The 17,016-nt window shown below is 38.9% G+C and overlaps 1 protein-coding gene across 7 annotated transcripts in view; it reads left to right on the top strand.

Annotated features, from left to right (window-relative positions):
- SH3D19 (SH3 domain containing 19) overlaps positions 1 to 16,832 on the top strand; it is a 90,811-nt gene extending 73,979 nt beyond the window's left edge. For 3 of the 7 annotated variants that reach the window (XM_054989991.1, XM_054989990.1, XM_054989992.1), the window contains 8 exons: positions 72 to 144; positions 2,191 to 2,321; positions 5,261 to 5,319; positions 8,460 to 8,647; positions 9,550 to 9,602; positions 11,569 to 11,755; positions 12,030 to 12,118; positions 12,539 to 16,832. In XM_054989991.1, coding sequence (XP_054845966.1) covers positions 72 to 144; positions 2,191 to 2,321; positions 5,261 to 5,319; positions 8,460 to 8,647; positions 9,550 to 9,602; positions 11,569 to 11,755; positions 12,030 to 12,118; positions 12,539 to 12,649 — 891 coding nt within the window. In that variant the 3' untranslated portion in view covers positions 12,650 to 16,832. Of the gene's footprint in view, positions 1 to 71; positions 145 to 2,190; positions 2,322 to 5,260; positions 5,320 to 8,459; positions 8,648 to 9,549; positions 9,603 to 11,568; positions 11,756 to 12,029; positions 12,119 to 12,538 lie in introns of those variants that run through there. The other 4 variants (XM_054989993.1, XR_008597737.1, XR_008597738.1 and 1 more) reach the window with 4 other exon arrangements.
- Positions 16,833 to 17,016: the final 184 nt, after the last annotated feature.

The following is a 17,016-nucleotide window of genomic DNA, read 5'->3' as shown; positions in this document are numbered from 1 at the left end:
CTGCAAACAGGCTTCTCGGCAAAATAACATAACATCAGGCATTATAATTTTTAAATTATTGTGTTTTTAAGGATTCACACAATATGCGGAAGGTCTCTGACACAAGTGCTCCTCATGCAGTAGTGCTGCATGATTTTCTAGCAGGTGAGTACAGATTAATTTTTTTCCATTTATGTGATTGTTGCTTATCATAGTCCTAATTTCTTCTTCTTCTTCCTTTGGGAAGCAAACCATTGGAATCTGAATCACTTGGCAATCTGTATCTCTGGTTAAATTGCATGCCAGGTGTAATGAGTCTCCTAGATAACCCAGGAGAGCCTGATCTCATCAGATCTCAGAAGCTAAGCAGGGTCAGAGACTTCCAGCGAAGATGGGAGACCTTCCAAGACCCGGGTTGCAGACACAGGCAATGGCAAACCACCTCTGTTTGTCTCTTGCCATGAAAACTCCACCAGAGATCACCATAAGTCAACTATGACTTGAGGGCAAGATTTCATTTTCATTTGAACATATGCTAGGAACCAGTGGAGTGTAGTTGAGATTGTTGTACTCTGATGCAGGAGATCTGGGTTCAAACCCCACTCCACCATGAAGCTCACCAGGTGATCTTGGACCTGCAACATATGTCTCAGCATAGCCTACCTCATAGGATTGTTGCGACAATAAAAATGGGAGGAAGAACAAGGGATGCTGCTCCAAGCTCTTTCAAGGAAGGATGAAATAAAAATATACTGTATAACTAGAGATAGAAACCAAGAAATGAAAGAGCTGAAGGAATGCAGGATTGCATATTAGAGTCATAGCAGTAGTTTCCCCCATGAAACTTCCATAGAAATCGTTAACATACACCATTGCCACAAGTCTGCTGAACCTGGGGAGATTTTGGAATAGGTTTCTGGTGGGGGTCTTCATCACCTGAAAAGAAGAACAATGCTTCAGTCAGATAACTTTTAGAAAATACCCACAGCTAGAGGTGGGCACAGACTGGAAAAACCCCATGGACTGTTGGACCATCGCGTTTCATGGACCATGAACCACAAACGTTTAATGGACCCACCCCATTCATGGACCAGTTTGTCAGTCTGTCACTTCCGGGGGTCCTAGGGGCCCCCCTTCGCACTCAGAGATGCCAAATTCGCAGCAAGACTTCAGCAGGCTCTCCTCCAGCCACCTTCCAAGTTTGGCAAAGATTGCATTTCAAAGGTCCGAATTACAGACTCCCAAAGCTGCCACCCCCAGGAAACTTCCAGTAGATACTAAGAGTCACAAATGCCAATTGACTTGCATTGGCTTGCAGCACCAAAGAGTTGCAATGAAGCAAAATCAAACAGAAAAAGGTGGAGGAAGAGCCCCCTCACTCAACATACAGATGCCTTCCCAGCCGTTGCCTATGGAAATAATTTTTGCTCTTTGCTCGCATAGAGAAAAATAGGAGCTCTCTGGTTGGCAGCCAGAGCTGCTTATTGGTGCATTCCCAGGGCTGCAGAACGTCCATCCCCTCTGTTGCCTAGGGAATTAATTCTTGCTCCTTCCTCGCCAAGAGAAAAATGGGAGCTCTCTGGGTGGCATCCAGAGCTGCCTATCAAGGTTTTGAGGGCTAGGATTGGTGTGTTCCAAAGGCTGCAGAAGGTCTGCAGACATCCCCTCCCTTGCCTCTGGAATGGATATATTGGCTCCAGGATGTCTGGACCCACGGACCAATGGACTGGCCCAAATAGACCAAAGTTTGTGAAAAATGTGGTCCCTTGAACCATGTGTTCATGAACCACAAACCAGGCTGGACCGTGTCAAATTTAGGTCAGTTTTCTGATCCATGCCCACCTCTACCCGCAGCTTTAAAGCAGCTTGCCTCTGAGGATATTGGAAAGGCCTGTATTGGCAAGTCAGTTCCATATCCCTAGACACAAAATCACTCTCTCCTTGGTGAAGTTGAAAGGGCTGTGAAGACTTTCGTGGCTGTATAGTGGGGACTGCATTTCACATCACAAGCTGTTCTCCAAACCCCAACACAACTGTCTTCCCAAGCTTTTCAAGGATCTTTGTGGAGGGGGTGGGGGGTTGGCAAGCTTGTGTTTGTTTTTGCGTATTAAATAAGACCTGTAAAAGAGATTTTACTTAGCAACACCTGCTGCACTAGTCATTGATAATAACAAATAGAAAAATTATTTCTCTCTGTCTCTCTCTTTACAGAACATTCTGATGATTTGGGCCTAAATTCTGGAGAGACTGTTTATCTTCTGAAGAAAATAGATGATGAGTGGTACAGAGGAAAATGCAAGAATCGCACAGGGATCTTTCCTGCCAGCTTTGTCAAAGTTATTGTAAGTAGGCCACTTCTAGTGAAATATAGCACATTCCATCTGTGTACACATCCAAATTCTAATTTAATTTCTCCCCTGTGCATTTTATTGAGCATGCCATGTAATAAATCTTGCCTGAATGCACAAAGCAGATATCAACTTGTTTGTGAGGTGCTGTAAGCCTGCTTAATCTTGCAACTCTGCCTGGCTGTTTATGGGCATCATTTTCATGATAATTTCAAGTTAAGTGAGAACCCATCCTTTACTTAATTCAAGAGTGCTCATAAATAACCTTGGAGCATATTGTGCTGTTTCTCACCCTAACAGTTTTCTTTTTTGGTTTTCTCCTTTTCTTCCACTTGTACACTTAATACAGTAAGAGTGGGTCAGTATGTTTCCTTGGTGGGTGAACACAAATGTTCTAATATTGTCACTGTGGAAACCTGGATTCCAAAATATGCAGCAGTGCTAAATGTCAGGGGAAATTCCATAAGAAATGACATGAATTTTAGGGTACTATTGTTGTGTATTTATATTTTGACACCCTTTTTAAAAAAGTTATAGAGGCAGGATTCTAAACAACTAGTGAAAAACAGGAGGGATAAGAAATAGCTGCTCACATGAGACTTCAAGCTAAGATAGAATTAATACGATATATCAAGATAACAGCTTTACTAATTCTTGCGGTGTGCTGTGCATTCAGCCTTAACATTCATGAATCCATGGAAAGAGTTCATAACATTAGAAACAGCTGGGTACATCCATTAGTATTTTCCTGGATTGATATAATATATCAAGAAAACAGCTTTACTAATTCTTGCCGTGTGCTGCAGTTCTTCTTGGATTAATACAGTATATCAGGATAAGAGCTTCACAGATTCTTCCTGGATAGATGCCTGATTATCTTCCTTCCTGCCCTGTCTCAACAAGTATGCGAAATTAGCCTTCTTCACCCAACAGCGCTGCATTGCCAAACTATTTAGCAAATAGTATCTCTTTCAGGCCATGCTTTCTGTTTAGAGCAAGCAGCAAAGGCCGTAGACAAAATACTTGGAGGAGGTTTCATGTGTCAGAGCATTCCATCTGAGAACACTGGAATTTGTTAGCCATATGGACCTGTATAAAACTCAGAAGAGCTGTGTGTTGTGTTTCAGACTCTTCTGCTCACATGTGCCTAGGAATATTTTAATTCTGACATATTCCTTGTTTGAAAGGGGGATTAGACATCTGTTCCCTACAATTTCCTTTTCTAAAGAAAAATTGTATGTCTGTTTTTGTGTATATAACTGATAAATATTTGTCTGATCAGAAATGAGAAATCTATACAGCAGTTTACAGCTTAAAAATATAGGATTGGATCCAGTGATCCATCAGTGCCAGAAGAAAAGATCTTGACAGTATTTTCCTCCTTTCCCTTCTGAGCCTGGCCAAGCTGATTCCCAGCGGTGTGTGATCTTTGTGGACTCTTAGCCACATTGTTTGTGGATGAATTTTCTGACAATGAGAAATCACTCCCTCTTCTGCAAGCACAGTTCCACCCATGGAAGATCAAGGAGAAGCAGTTCTGCCCTCACCCCCCTCTTCAGTGTAGTTCCCTGACCTGCAGACTGTTTATCTACTTGGGTCCTGTGGCCCTAGGAATACACTTTCCTGAGGTTGGAAGGGACTGCTGTTCTGTATTCAGTTGGCCAATGTAACCCTCGCACACAACTTTTCCATGTGTTGCAATGGAAGCAACAGTTTCATATTTAACAGCTATTTCCTCCATTGAATTGGAGTTATATTTTATATAAGCATTGGACTGTATGAAGAGCTATGAACTGAGAGCATTATATAGTATATAGAACTGAATGATCTGAAATACAATTAGACCTGCACGTGTTGGCACCATTTCTGGTCATAGCTTTAACTCTTTAGGGTCTTAGAAGACAAATTGTAGCGTGAAGTTGTCATGTGCCTGGATCAGCTTGCAGTTCATCTACTCACTGAACAGCAGCTCCATGATGAGAAGTTACAGTTGTTCACACACCTGTCTCCCGTGGCCTCTCAAACACTTGCTGTGTTTAAAATGATTCCTAAGCAGAATATTATTCTCTCTATACAACCACTTAGTTATTACATCTTCAGTATTATTAATTAATTCCTAAAACATTTCTGTCAGGCACATAAATGGTGTTATAGAGATGGGGGCACAGATATATCTAAAAGTAAAACAATTAAGTCCTTTCTAATGCTTTTATAGGAGCCTGTCCAGATTATAAACCTGCAATAAAACTTAAATTTACTCTTCTTCAGAAAACTAAAACGCAGCTGTACTGGGCGATAGGAAATATGGCACAAGATGGTAGTCACTCTTATTCAGTAGAAGTTTGCAACAGTCATTCTAATATTTCTGTAACTATTTCTAACACATCTCTGGATGATGTTATACGTTTGACATTAACATTATAGTAAGCCAAGTCCATGGGTGATTTACATTTACTCTGTATCTTCCTTCTCCAAGTTCTACTTTTGTATGAATAAAGTTTATTTGTTTTGGCTTGCAGATGGCTATATAGGAGTTCAAAGCCCTGGAATGGATGTGTCTGCATAATAATTCTGACTATTGTGACTTGCATTAGCAGATAATGGGCTGTAGTATCAATTAGGAGCAGGAGCCAAAGGCAACAGCATGTAATTACACTCAGTTCTGATTTCTGCCAGTCACACATGCAGCCAAGAGGACTGTTCATATGGAAATAGCTAAGAGAACAAAAAGTATAGAACACTGCAGAATACCAAGTCACAGAATTATCATCTGGGTACGATCAGCAACCAAAACGTTCTTAGTAATTGAATGTTGCCACATGAAGGATGACATTGGAACTGCAGTTTACTTAATCAGTTAATTTGCTTTTAAATTTAAGAAGAGCAAATATCTGTAAGTAAAATTTTAAATTTTTTCCCTATCTCTTTGCTAGGTAGATATTCCTGGAGAAAGTAACAAGACAAAGGTACAGTTTTCATCACCAATTGTTACGTAAGTTTTCATCCAGGCAACTATTGTTTTCTTTTGTAAAAAACGGAGGGTGTACACTGCATACACTGTATGTTGAGGATGTATACAGGTACAGAAACTTGGAGAATTTGCAACTGAATCATGCTAAACCAACGGATACGTTATTAGAATGTTGTAGCACTGCAAAGGATTGGGTTCAGTTCCATGGAGAGTTTCCATTAAAGGAAGGATTTCCACTGGTAGAGTTGCTAGCTGAAGGATTTCTATCAGTGGACTGGAGAGCAACTTCTTTTCCTCCTCCCTCTGCTGTAGCCCTAAATACTGCCTAGAGCTATTCCTGCCCCCCCCCCCGGGCTGTAACATTTGGGGCTGTAGCAAGAGTGGGGCGCTGAGGAAGTTGCACTCTGTTGATGGACATCCTTCAGTCAGCAGAAACACTTTCTTGGCTCCAAACTACAAAGCAAATGTGGCATGCACCAGCATTTTGAGCAGATATGCACACCTTATATGTTTAGGATTGGATGTCTCAGCTTGTCAAACAGCAATTCTGTTGGCCTTGTACTACTTGATATCTGCAAAGAAGTTTTTTTCAAAATACGACTTTGATTTCCATTCAAAATCAGTTTATAACGTAGGTAAAGAGCAAGACATTTTCTGAGTGTGTAATATAAACATTAGCTTGACTTGCTATGATTAAAGGAATTGGCAGATGGTTTCATCTCTTAAATGACTCTTCCAAGGATTGATGGTAATTTGTTCTAGATGTGGTGCTTGCACTTGTGAAATATAGGCAATAAACTATATAAAAGAATGGTAACGAATTTTGATCAAGATTACGATTAAAGAGTGAATTACGGAAGGAAGGTAACAACTGCAAACTTTTTCTATAGCTGTGAGGCAGCTGCTGAATCAAAGCAGTCATATATATTCACTTCAAATATTGCTATGTAGCATTTTTATGTTGCAATTAAAGTACTATATTAATTGATTTCAGTTGTGGAATGCCTGACTGCTATAAGATTACCATCCAGTATAGATCTGTGCCTCTTATTTTTCCCTAACTTAATTTATTTTTCTTCAATAGATTGCAGAAAATTAAATTAATACATACAGCAGTAATTCAGTAAGGTGATGGGAAAATTTGTCTTCTGTGATAACCCTTTTATTTATTACAAGTTGCTACTGTAGGGGGCAAAAAAACCTATTTTATCATAAGATTAGGCTTTTATGATGGATTTACATTTCAAAAAGACAGAATAAAAAGTGATTTAAACTATTCCTATTTATTTTTAAAATAGATATAAAGTACCTGCTACTACTTTGCGGTCTTTGACTGTCCCACTGATTAGCTTTGTGACTATGCATCGCTTTGGTGTTTACTTCACCTTCCACATCCACAGTATTTAGCTGCATTTCCCCAACCCCACCATCCTCGACAACATGGACTGCTTTTGCAGAAAGGGGTGATAGAAGCACTACTAGCTTCCCCAAGGGCTCTTGAGTTCTACTCTTCACTCCCATCCCCAAAAGACAGAAGTCTCTGCCCCATTCTTAACCTCAGAATGGTTAACCAAGTATATCAGTCCCAAGAAGTTCAGAATGGTGGCCCCCGTGTCTATCCCCAGTGTCTGTCCTTCCCCTAATGCTGCCTTGCTTCTGTTGATCTCAAAATACCTAGTTCCACATCTGAATCCAATCCTTTAGGTGGTCAAGGGAAACATCAACTATAAACACAAGTTGCCTGCATTTACCAAACATATTGCAGTAATAGAAATGCATCTCCAATGCTGTTTTTCCCTACACTGGAGACACTCCTCATGTCTTCATCTTGTCCGTCCCTTTGCCGTCATGTGTGAATTTGCATTCTTCCTTGGGCCTATATGTCAGTGGGAAGAAATCACACCACTTTCCCTATAAGGACCACCCAATTTAGAGGGACACTTCTGTATTGTTTCAGGCAAAGCTTATTTTCCCTCGGATAGGGCCACCACCTGGTGAAGTCTTTCCTGCAACATTTGCTACAGATCCTGGAGGGTCCAGTTGATGGTAGCCTTTGTAGTCATTGTCCAGTTTGCAAGGCAAGAATAAGACTTCTCCAGTGCTGGTTCAACCACAACTTTCAGCTCATTCTGGTTGCTTGGGAGAAGCTGCTGAGCATTCCATCTTTGGTGCTCAAATATTAGAGGGTCCTTGTCATTGTGTCATGATTTGAGATAATGCTCACAATGGATGCCTCATGTTGGGGGAAAGGTGCCACTGTGGCAGAAACACCCTCAGCCAGCTGTAGTTGCTACAGGAAACACAGCTTCACATCAGTCATCTGGCGTTCCTGAGTATCTCCAATTCACTTTGTGCATTCCTCCTTGAATTGCAAGGCAAAGTAACACCTTCTACTACATAATCAAGCAATATGGCACTGCACTTGCCACCTTGAACCATCTGGCCTGCTGGAAAAGATGTATTAAGAATAACATCTCTTCATCCAGTATGCCAACTGAAGACAATACCTTGGCAGAGCCCAACAGGTGCAAGGGGACAGTCAGACAGGAGTGGTCCCCGAGTGTCATGACTACCTTACTGTAAACAGAACATCCTGAGCTATGTATTACTAATAGTAATTTGCATTTTGGGTAGCTAAAGTACTACCAGTTGATGGCAAATGAAGGTGGGGGAAGATGCTTTTGCCAGTTCATGGAGGCAGGCTGTTTGTTCGATGTCATTCACAAGCAGTTTGCTCATAAGTACAATAAGACATCTACTTGTCTCGTATGAACTTGTTCATTTCTTGAGATCTGGTTCAGAGGCCTTATTGCAATTCTTTAGAGGGCTGGTGGTTGGCAGTTGAGGGGAGGTCCTTGCACCTCCCACCCAGGATCTCTCTTTCTGGGGACCCGTGTATGACACTAACTCTGTTTCTTTGTGATGCCAGGTTAAAACAGTTTTATTGTCCAATACGATTTGTGGCAGATTTCTCTTGTTGTTTGTGTCTATTGTTTTTACCTGACATATTTTGTGATACTGTATTGGTTTTCATGGAGTTTAAATAATTGTAAGTATTTAGCAGAAATAAAATATGGTGATGGTTGATATACAGAAGTTTGAAAGTATTTTTAAAAGAAAACCATTGCTTTTTAATTTGTTTTATGGTTTATTTTTTGTAGAGGCCCTAGATGTATAGCTCGATTTGAGTACATTGGAGATCAAAATGACGAATTAAGCTTTTCAGAAGGTGAAATTATTATTTTAAAGGACTATATCAATGAAGAATGGGCTAAAGGAGAGCTGAGAGGTGCTACTGGAATTTTCCCCTTGAACTTCGTAGAAGTTATTGAAGATCTCCCAGCACCAGGTAAAAAGTAAAAACGAAAAGCTCACTGATGTGTCTGGGTGCTCAGAACTCACATAGCCAAAAAGGTGACCTCACAAAGAAAAGTGTTTTCTTATGAATACTAAAATAAACTGAACTGAAGAACCTTGCAGCTGGAAAGAATCACATAGATTCACATAGTGCAGAATTCTCTGAGTTTTTGTATATACAACTTGAAGCTGTTTCAGAGATTATGATTAGGTTCATTGCAAATATATCCTAAATGTGAGAAAAATTAAAATTTATTTACACACTACAAAAATCTGAAGCTCCAGCTTAGTATGAACACACACTGTGTAAACCTAGTGAGAACATTAATTTATTTAGGCTTATCTGCTAATTTCATATAAAGGGATGCTTGATTGTGTTAGATATTTAGGGATTTTCCAGCCTGATCCTAATACTTGCTGAATCTCAGAATAAAACAAGTTCTAAGCACATTATGCAAAATAACAAACTCTAATGCCATGTCATGTTGTATTAGTGTTACAACAAATTTGGTGCCAAATGCTTATCTAACCGCATATGGGGTGGAGGGGTGGTGGTGGAATTATAGAGTTGTTTGACAACATAGCACGGTTGCAAACACACTGTAAACACACCAGTCCATGGAAATTTAACTTTGTTGACATTCACTAACATGGTAATCCTAAACAGAGTTACGCCAGTCTAAGCCCATCGATCTCAGAGGGTTTGGATTGGAGTAACTCTGTTTAGAATTGCACTGTAAGTATATGCCCTTGGTACACAGTTCTTTTTTTTCCAAACCAGATGAGAAACAAAAAATAGTTAAATAGGAATCAAAGAAAGACATCTAAAAATAGTTACCACTTTTCAATTTGCATTAGTATTACTGGCATTAAACTTGATCTCTTTTTATAAAGATGGTGGAGCAGCACTGAAGAATAAGAAAAATAACTGCCAATCAGTGACACAGGTAGGCTACTTAATAGTGGAGAGTGTGATGCATCTGTTTTTCAAGTGTGTTCTTTAAACATGTTGAAGGGCGCGCGCGTGCGCGCGTGCGCGCGTGCACGCACGCACACACACACACCCCAACCCAGTGCAGCCTGCAGTGCTCATTGAAATACAGTTCCTGGGGTCAGTAGATCCTCAGGAAGTGTGAGGGATGAGTAGTAGGAGGAGAGTGGATGGGAAGCTTGAGCAATCAGAAATGCCACTTGGATATGCAAAAGAAAATTTATAGTGTTGTTACGGGGAATGTATTTTTCTGAAATTCACTTTTAGGATATAGCCATTGATCCCTCTCATTCTTTTTCTTTTCAAATAGTGATTTGTTTCATGTTTCTTTGATTTGTTTTTGAAGAGAAATCCAGTGCATCCTTTTGTAGCTTCATTACTTGTAATTGTTTTATGTTACATACCACGAGGTGATGATCTTATAGAAAGTCTGGGGAAGACACTGCCTGCCTCTGAACATGTACTGAGTGAAAGTCAGATTTTTCAGACTCTCTTCAAATTTCTCTTTGATCAAAAAGGAATTTATTAGAAACAAAAGTCCAAATTCTGAAAAAGAAATAGAATGCAGAATTTCAGGGAAAAATTGGGTAAAGAGGAATTAAGACAATTTTTATTAACAACCTTGGAAAGTTAGGATCCAGTCCTTGTTTTTTGCCCTTCTTCTTTTTAACTTGCAATAGATGGAGTGGTGCAGCACCATTGAACGGTGAGGTGGGGGAATAAAAGGGGATTATGAGATGAAAGCTAATTCATGGTGACGTCAAATATTCAATCTAGTAGCTAAACTTCGATTTTCAGAAGACTATTTGAGGAAGCTTGATTTTTTTGCAGCAAAATAATTATTATGATGCACATTGTGTAATCTACATTGAGTCTCAGTGAGAAAAGCAGACTATAAATAACAAAAATAAATAAAATAATAAAACAAAGACTGTTGAATAAGTGTTTAGGTGAATGCTACATTATTGAGAACCCTGAGAACAGCCTCTCTCTATAAGCAGCTTCTATTCTTCCCTTTAACCTGTCATTTTACTGATCTATTAAATTTTGAGAATAGAAAGACATTTACTAATGCATGTTTGGATATTTTACAACTGGCAATGTTAAAAGGTCGTTGTAATGGGGTTCCATATAATGAACCTGTCGACCCCTTGAGATCAGAGATCCACTGAGGACCGAGCCCATATGGTTTTTGGTGCCCAAGAGTCATAGCAGAATACGAACAATATCTTGAGAATATTTTAGTACAATATCCAGGGAGCTCAGACCAGAATACACTTGTAATATTGCTTGCTGACAAAAACAAATGGGTAACATCACAAATGGCAAAGTTTACCACTTGGGTTATAAAGACTGTCAGAATCCTCTGTTGCTAGTTCAGCTAATGGATAAATTGTGAGTACCGTGCTGGGTCTGATGTGTGAGTTCTGGGTTGGATCTGATACATTAATATAGGAACAGTAAGTTACTATTACTTTTCCATTTCTTGTTATAATTTAAATTATTATGTATTTTAGTTTAATGGACATTTTATGGGTTTTAACTAGTATTGGGATTACCTTTATTGTTGTTTTCTTTTGGTGCTGGTTGCTAAGGCTGTGAACTAATGCTAAAGTTTATGAAGTGAAGTACTGAAGAGTTCAAGTTTCCACCCATTATGTTTCTTGTTTTTGTGTCTCACCAACCCGCTCAGTGCAGGGAGCTGTCTTTCAGAAAAGTTTAAAAATATGTTCTTCAACTAAGCTCATCATCTTTAGCCTGAGATATGGTCAGGCTCTTGTATTTCTCTATTGTCAGCAATTATTAAAGTATGTGTATGGAATTAATGGTTACTTTGATTTCAAAAGATCACTAGAAGAGCTCTTCCTCCTTCCACAGCCATGCTCGCTCAACAAGCCTCCTCTCCCTTTTTAACTTCACAGCAGGAACAGCATCCTGGAGAATGGTGTGATGCGCTCCATGATTTCACAGCAGAAACCAGTGAGGACTTATCCTTTAAAAAGGGAGATCGCATCTTGATATTGGAGCACTTGGACTCAGAATGGTACAGAGGGAGACTAAACGGAAAAGAAGGAATTTTTCCTGCCATTTTTGTACATATTTGCTCAGGTACAGAGCTGAAAGAAATATGTAAACGTGCATAAGAAGACTATAAAAGTTGTAATACACTTTATGCTGTTTCTTAGGTCTATTTCTTGCTTGCATCTCTATTTGCTACACCGCACTACCTTAAACTCAAGCCTAGTACTTCCTCCAGATCTCTCCCGCCTCTTCTTTAAACACACACTCATGTACACAAGTTTCTACTTTACTTGATGATTGTCAAAAGTTGCTTTTCGTTTCCAAAGCAGCAATTAAATTGTAATACAATCATGTTCTGCAGAAGGACCAAAACCTCCACATGGGAAGAGAAGAAGAGGCCAGGCTATGTATGACTTTCATGCAGAGAATGTAGATGAGCTCTCCTTCCAAGTGAGTAGAGCCAGCGTTTGCTCATTTGCCCATACTGGCATGATACAGCAGATGTGAACTTTTTTTTTGGCCTCTCTTCTTTAACAGTAAAGAAACTGAATGAATATACTAAGAGAATTTCCCTGCAGTTAACATCTGAAGTCTGTTTTTAAGTCATCAAAACTTTTCTTCTGCAACTCCTGACATGATCAGTTAGCACCCACACAATGTGGATTTGAACATCTCCATATACTCCAGTCCTACATAATTCGCTTTTTCAGTGGGTGACATTCCATTTTGCTCCATCTTCACTTCAGTCACCCCCCCCATATTTGTATTATAAACGCCATACTGAAGAATTTATGACTATGTTGTCAATGAGTATCAGTGATCTAATAGTTTAAAAGATATTCTATTAACTTTTTTACTCTCTTTTTGCAGGTTGGTGATACAATAACAGAACTAGACTCTGTAGATGAAGACTGGATGAGTGGAGAGCTACATGGCAAGTCTGGAATATTTCCTAAAAATTTTGTCCAGATTCTGCAATAATTCTAAAACTGAAATCCATTTCTTAGGAGCCTGGTTATACGTCAACAATTTTCCAGCACAAAAGCACATGATATTCCAGGCTGCAAAGTTTGCCATCTATGATCACTAGATATAATCGTTGACTATCAGATGCATTTTTGCACTATTTTTATAAACATATATGAGATTGTACAAGATCTTAATTTTTTAAAAAAGAAGTGCTACCTTAGTATTGTACCAAATCCTGCTACTGGGCAATATAAAGTAGGCCACCCAATCTTCCTAAAATACAGTGAACTAAATATGGCTCTCATTTCATCTCTTTATTCCCAGCACAAATTCTTAGTTGCACTCAACTGTAGGCATGCAGCATATTTAGTACAGACTAATTACTCTTAAAACAATGCATAATGGGTATAAGGCATCTTATTACTTTTAGTCAGTCCCTTGAAAGAGCTGGATTTCCTCGAGAGGCCTGGCTCACATATGCAAGAGGTGGCGGCAAAATGGACAGCACCACTTGTGACTTGCAGGTGAAAAATCGTTTCTCTGCTCTGCCCCTTGGAAACCAGCACAACAAGCAAAGAAAAAGGATATAACCTTTTGGCAAACCTTTAAAAGCTGGAATCCACCACTTGGAGTTATTTTATTACCTCATTTTGCTGCTTGTATGAGCTAGGCCTTGGTTTACATACTCATCCTTTTCAACTCTTGAGGAGGGACTCCACAGCTTCCTAGATAACTAATTCAGTTACCCAACATTAGTTCTCCAGTGTATCTGTTCATCATAAATGTATTTTATCTTTTTCTGGTATTTTTTATTATACCTATCATTTCATCAAGCTTTTGCTTTCTAGGAACAGGTATGGTTAAAGGATAGCATTTTAATTTCATGAAACTTCAGACATTCATCGTATGTGAATGGGAAAATGCAATCACCACCAATTATCATTAATGTAGGAACTGAACACAGTTGCAATTTGAATGGCTGCATCTGCTTGTTTTCCTAACTTTGTTGTCTTTAATTAGATTTTACTTCTTTCGGTCTCTCAAATTCAGAAGTGTATATTTAACACCTGAGCTATATATTGTCTGAACATAACAAGAGCTTGGTGGTTCTTTACTTCACACAATTCTTAGAAGTTTAAGAATAGCAAACAGATGGATACAATGTACCTATCATCCTGTTTGTAAAATAGATCTAAGTAATTTTTATTTTATCTTCTAATTAATGTAGGAAACCTGCATGTATGCGTTAGAAATCTTATTAAACCAGACAGTAAGAATAAATTTAGCCTGAACTCCAAAAGTAGTTGCATTATATGAACAAATTGGGATTAGCTACCATTCAAGAGTTTGAAAACCAGACTTCTACATCAGAGGAGTCTTCTCCATTATGTTTCTAGTGGCATAGTCAAATACTTTTTCTTCCTGCTATGCCCAAAGTTATGGTGGCTGAGAAATACACCAAAATGCTTCAGATTCTCTAGAATTCAGGACTACTTTTTGCTGCTTCCGAGTTCTGTAATTCCTTGACTACTGTCTGGGTAGTCAAGGAATTGACTATCCAAACAGTAGTCTGGGTAGTCAACTGACCAGGAATATCCACTAGTACTACTAGAAGAAAATAGTTCTGAATGAGAACTGAATAGGCTTGCTGCAGCATTCAGTTCTAGTTTGGAAACTGGCCTTATAAAGGAGTCTTACCTTCAGTGAAAATTTAAACCCTTATCAGAGCATTAATGAATAGACTAAGATGCAATAATACTAATATTTAACTGGACACATACCCCTTTCATTAATAAAGGTGGCTGTTAGTGTACACATAAAGCCAATGAAAAGCGAACTTTATTTTATGCAATAGTAAACATGCTTTGAAAAAGATGAACTTTTAAAATCCACAACTTAAGCATCATAAAGGGAACCCTTTTGAATGACAGGATGTCAATCTTCTACTGTCCTGTTTCCCACTGTGAAAACCTGATGTTGTGTCCAACATTTCCTGCTAAACTTGGAGATATAACTGTTCCTTTTATTCAGAAACTTCAATCAGCAAAATTAGTAGCAATTGCTTATTAGCAACAATTCCTGTTTTTTTGTCTGCTATACCCATTCTTATGAAGAACCCATGGGCACCATGTGGCCCTCTTCCAATTGGCTGGTGATGGATTTTTAAAAAAAATTTTCAGGAGCAGCCACCACCATACACTGTTGGTTTTATTCTCATTCTTCCTTCCCCACATTTTGTTAAATCACCCCACCTCCCTTATCCCCAACACTTGGGCTTCCTTTGTGTATGGCCATTTTATGGTTGTGCCCACCACCCTGTGTCAGAATTCCAAAGATGCCCGCAGGCACAAAAAGGTTGGGGACCCCTAATTTACAGCCAGAGCTGCAGTTCAGTATCTTTCCAACAATGGCCATTATAGAATACATCCTTCGTCATGCATATAATGGGAAATCCTATGGATTTTATATACAGGGTTCCCGCCGCCCCTATACACAACAGTAACTTCCAATGAGGTAGTGTGAAAGAAATCCCCAACAATTATCATGACAGGCAAGTTTCTGAAAACAACTGACTCAAAGTAATCCTGCAGGTACAGGAGCATTTTATTGCACTTAACACTGGCCTCCGTTTTAGGTACACAGTCTCACTATGGGTTGGCACCAATACAAAATTGCCACAGTGGAGCTCCTGCATATGCAGAAATAAAACAAAAACACATGCCAAGTCAAACTCACCATATCCTCACTTCTTTACACCATAAGGAGGAAAGTGCTAGGTGCTGCACAAGATCACGAGCAAGTAGATCTGTGCCTAAGTACTTTTGTTTCTGCTTGTACCTCACTGGATCCAAGTCTATGTTTTGACATAAAACATATGGATAGGACTGAGCTGCATCTGTCTACACCAAAACCAGATGTGTATCTCATGGAATACACTCATCTGCCTACTAGCTTCAAACAGTTGTTTCTAGGTACTCCATCTTCAAGATGACTTTCTTCAGTGCCTTTGCATGCATAGATACTGTTTAAGTGCCCACTTGCTTTTGGTCTAGGTATGGAGAAAATACTTTAGTGCAACATGTGGGCTGTACAAGTCGAAATTTGGGATTACTCTCCCCAGAAATGTAAAGGCCCTACAGCTAGTCCTAACCTTGCCATGAAGCTTTTAGATTTGCAAGACCTATTTGTGCTTTGTAGTTTCCCGTTTCCTTATGAGAAGTTTTGTTTGGTCCCTGCAACCACCACCACCTTGCACTACATAAAAACGTTGGTTGCTGCATCACAGCCTCAAGACTTTCCCAATGCATACTATTGTCTATATTTTGAAAAGAGGTATTGACACAAGTTACTGGAAGTTAGAATATTCCAGATTGTTAGAGTGCAATGTTTACTTATTTGTTGACTGTGTGTTCCAATGAATTCATAAAAGTACTCTGAGCAAGTAGTGATTTAGACATTTACGCTAGTGGAGAATTATTGTTTAGTCTTGTTAATGAATAAGCATTAATTACTATTGTAAGACAGACAATATGGATAAATATTACATCCATTAGCATTTCATACATTTAAATAAGCATCTGGCTGAGCAACCCAAGTATTCTCAATTTTGTATATCAAGACTGACAAACGCAGCAACTTCACTCCAACAGTGCCATCTAAAGGGCTCTTAATGTATGTGTATTAAATGTGGGCTACACTTGAAAAAAAACCATTTGTATTTAAATGTATTTATCTAGTTGACATCTTCCTAGAAAGAGAGCATAGGTTTGGGGTTACACACTCTAATCTTTGAATATAAAGACAGTTCTGTGGATGGATTCTTTTCTCAATTGGTTTATAAATGAATATTATGCAATCATGAATGTAACAGACTGTTTTAGTACTAGAGACTTTGTTCCATGTAGCAGCTTAGATCCAGAAAACTACAATCCTACCATCTCAGTGTGAATTTTCCAAAGGTCCTATCCCCTTCCAATGGTTTTGAGGTGGGCTACAGCAAGAAGATGGTGGTGAAAAATCTGCCGTATTAGTTTCAGATGTACTTCTCTGGAGCTAAGCTTTTTACTTATAGAATAATCTGTCCATCAATGATTTGTGCACAAATGCTATTTTTGTTTCCTAGAAATTACCATTTTACACTGATCTATTGCACCAGTAAAGTTTGTATTAAATCAATAAACATTTGTTTGTCTGATTCATTTTTGAGAAGAGTCGGGTATAGATCTACAGTGTCAAATTTATTATACTGCTATATATTCAGGACTGGCAACTTGTTGAGTAAAGGAGAGAGTGGCATTTCCTGGATTTCCAGGACTACATAAATACAGAAAGTGTGCAACTGCTTTCTTACCAACTAAAGTACAACAAAATATGACCTA

The sequence above is a fragment of the Eublepharis macularius genome, chromosome 10 (assembly GCF_028583425.1).
Source record: "Eublepharis macularius isolate TG4126 chromosome 10, MPM_Emac_v1.0, whole genome shotgun sequence".
NCBI classification, from domain to species: domain Eukaryota; kingdom Metazoa; phylum Chordata; class Lepidosauria; order Squamata; family Eublepharidae; genus Eublepharis; species Eublepharis macularius.
This window is presented reverse-complemented; position numbering and strand designations above follow the sequence as displayed.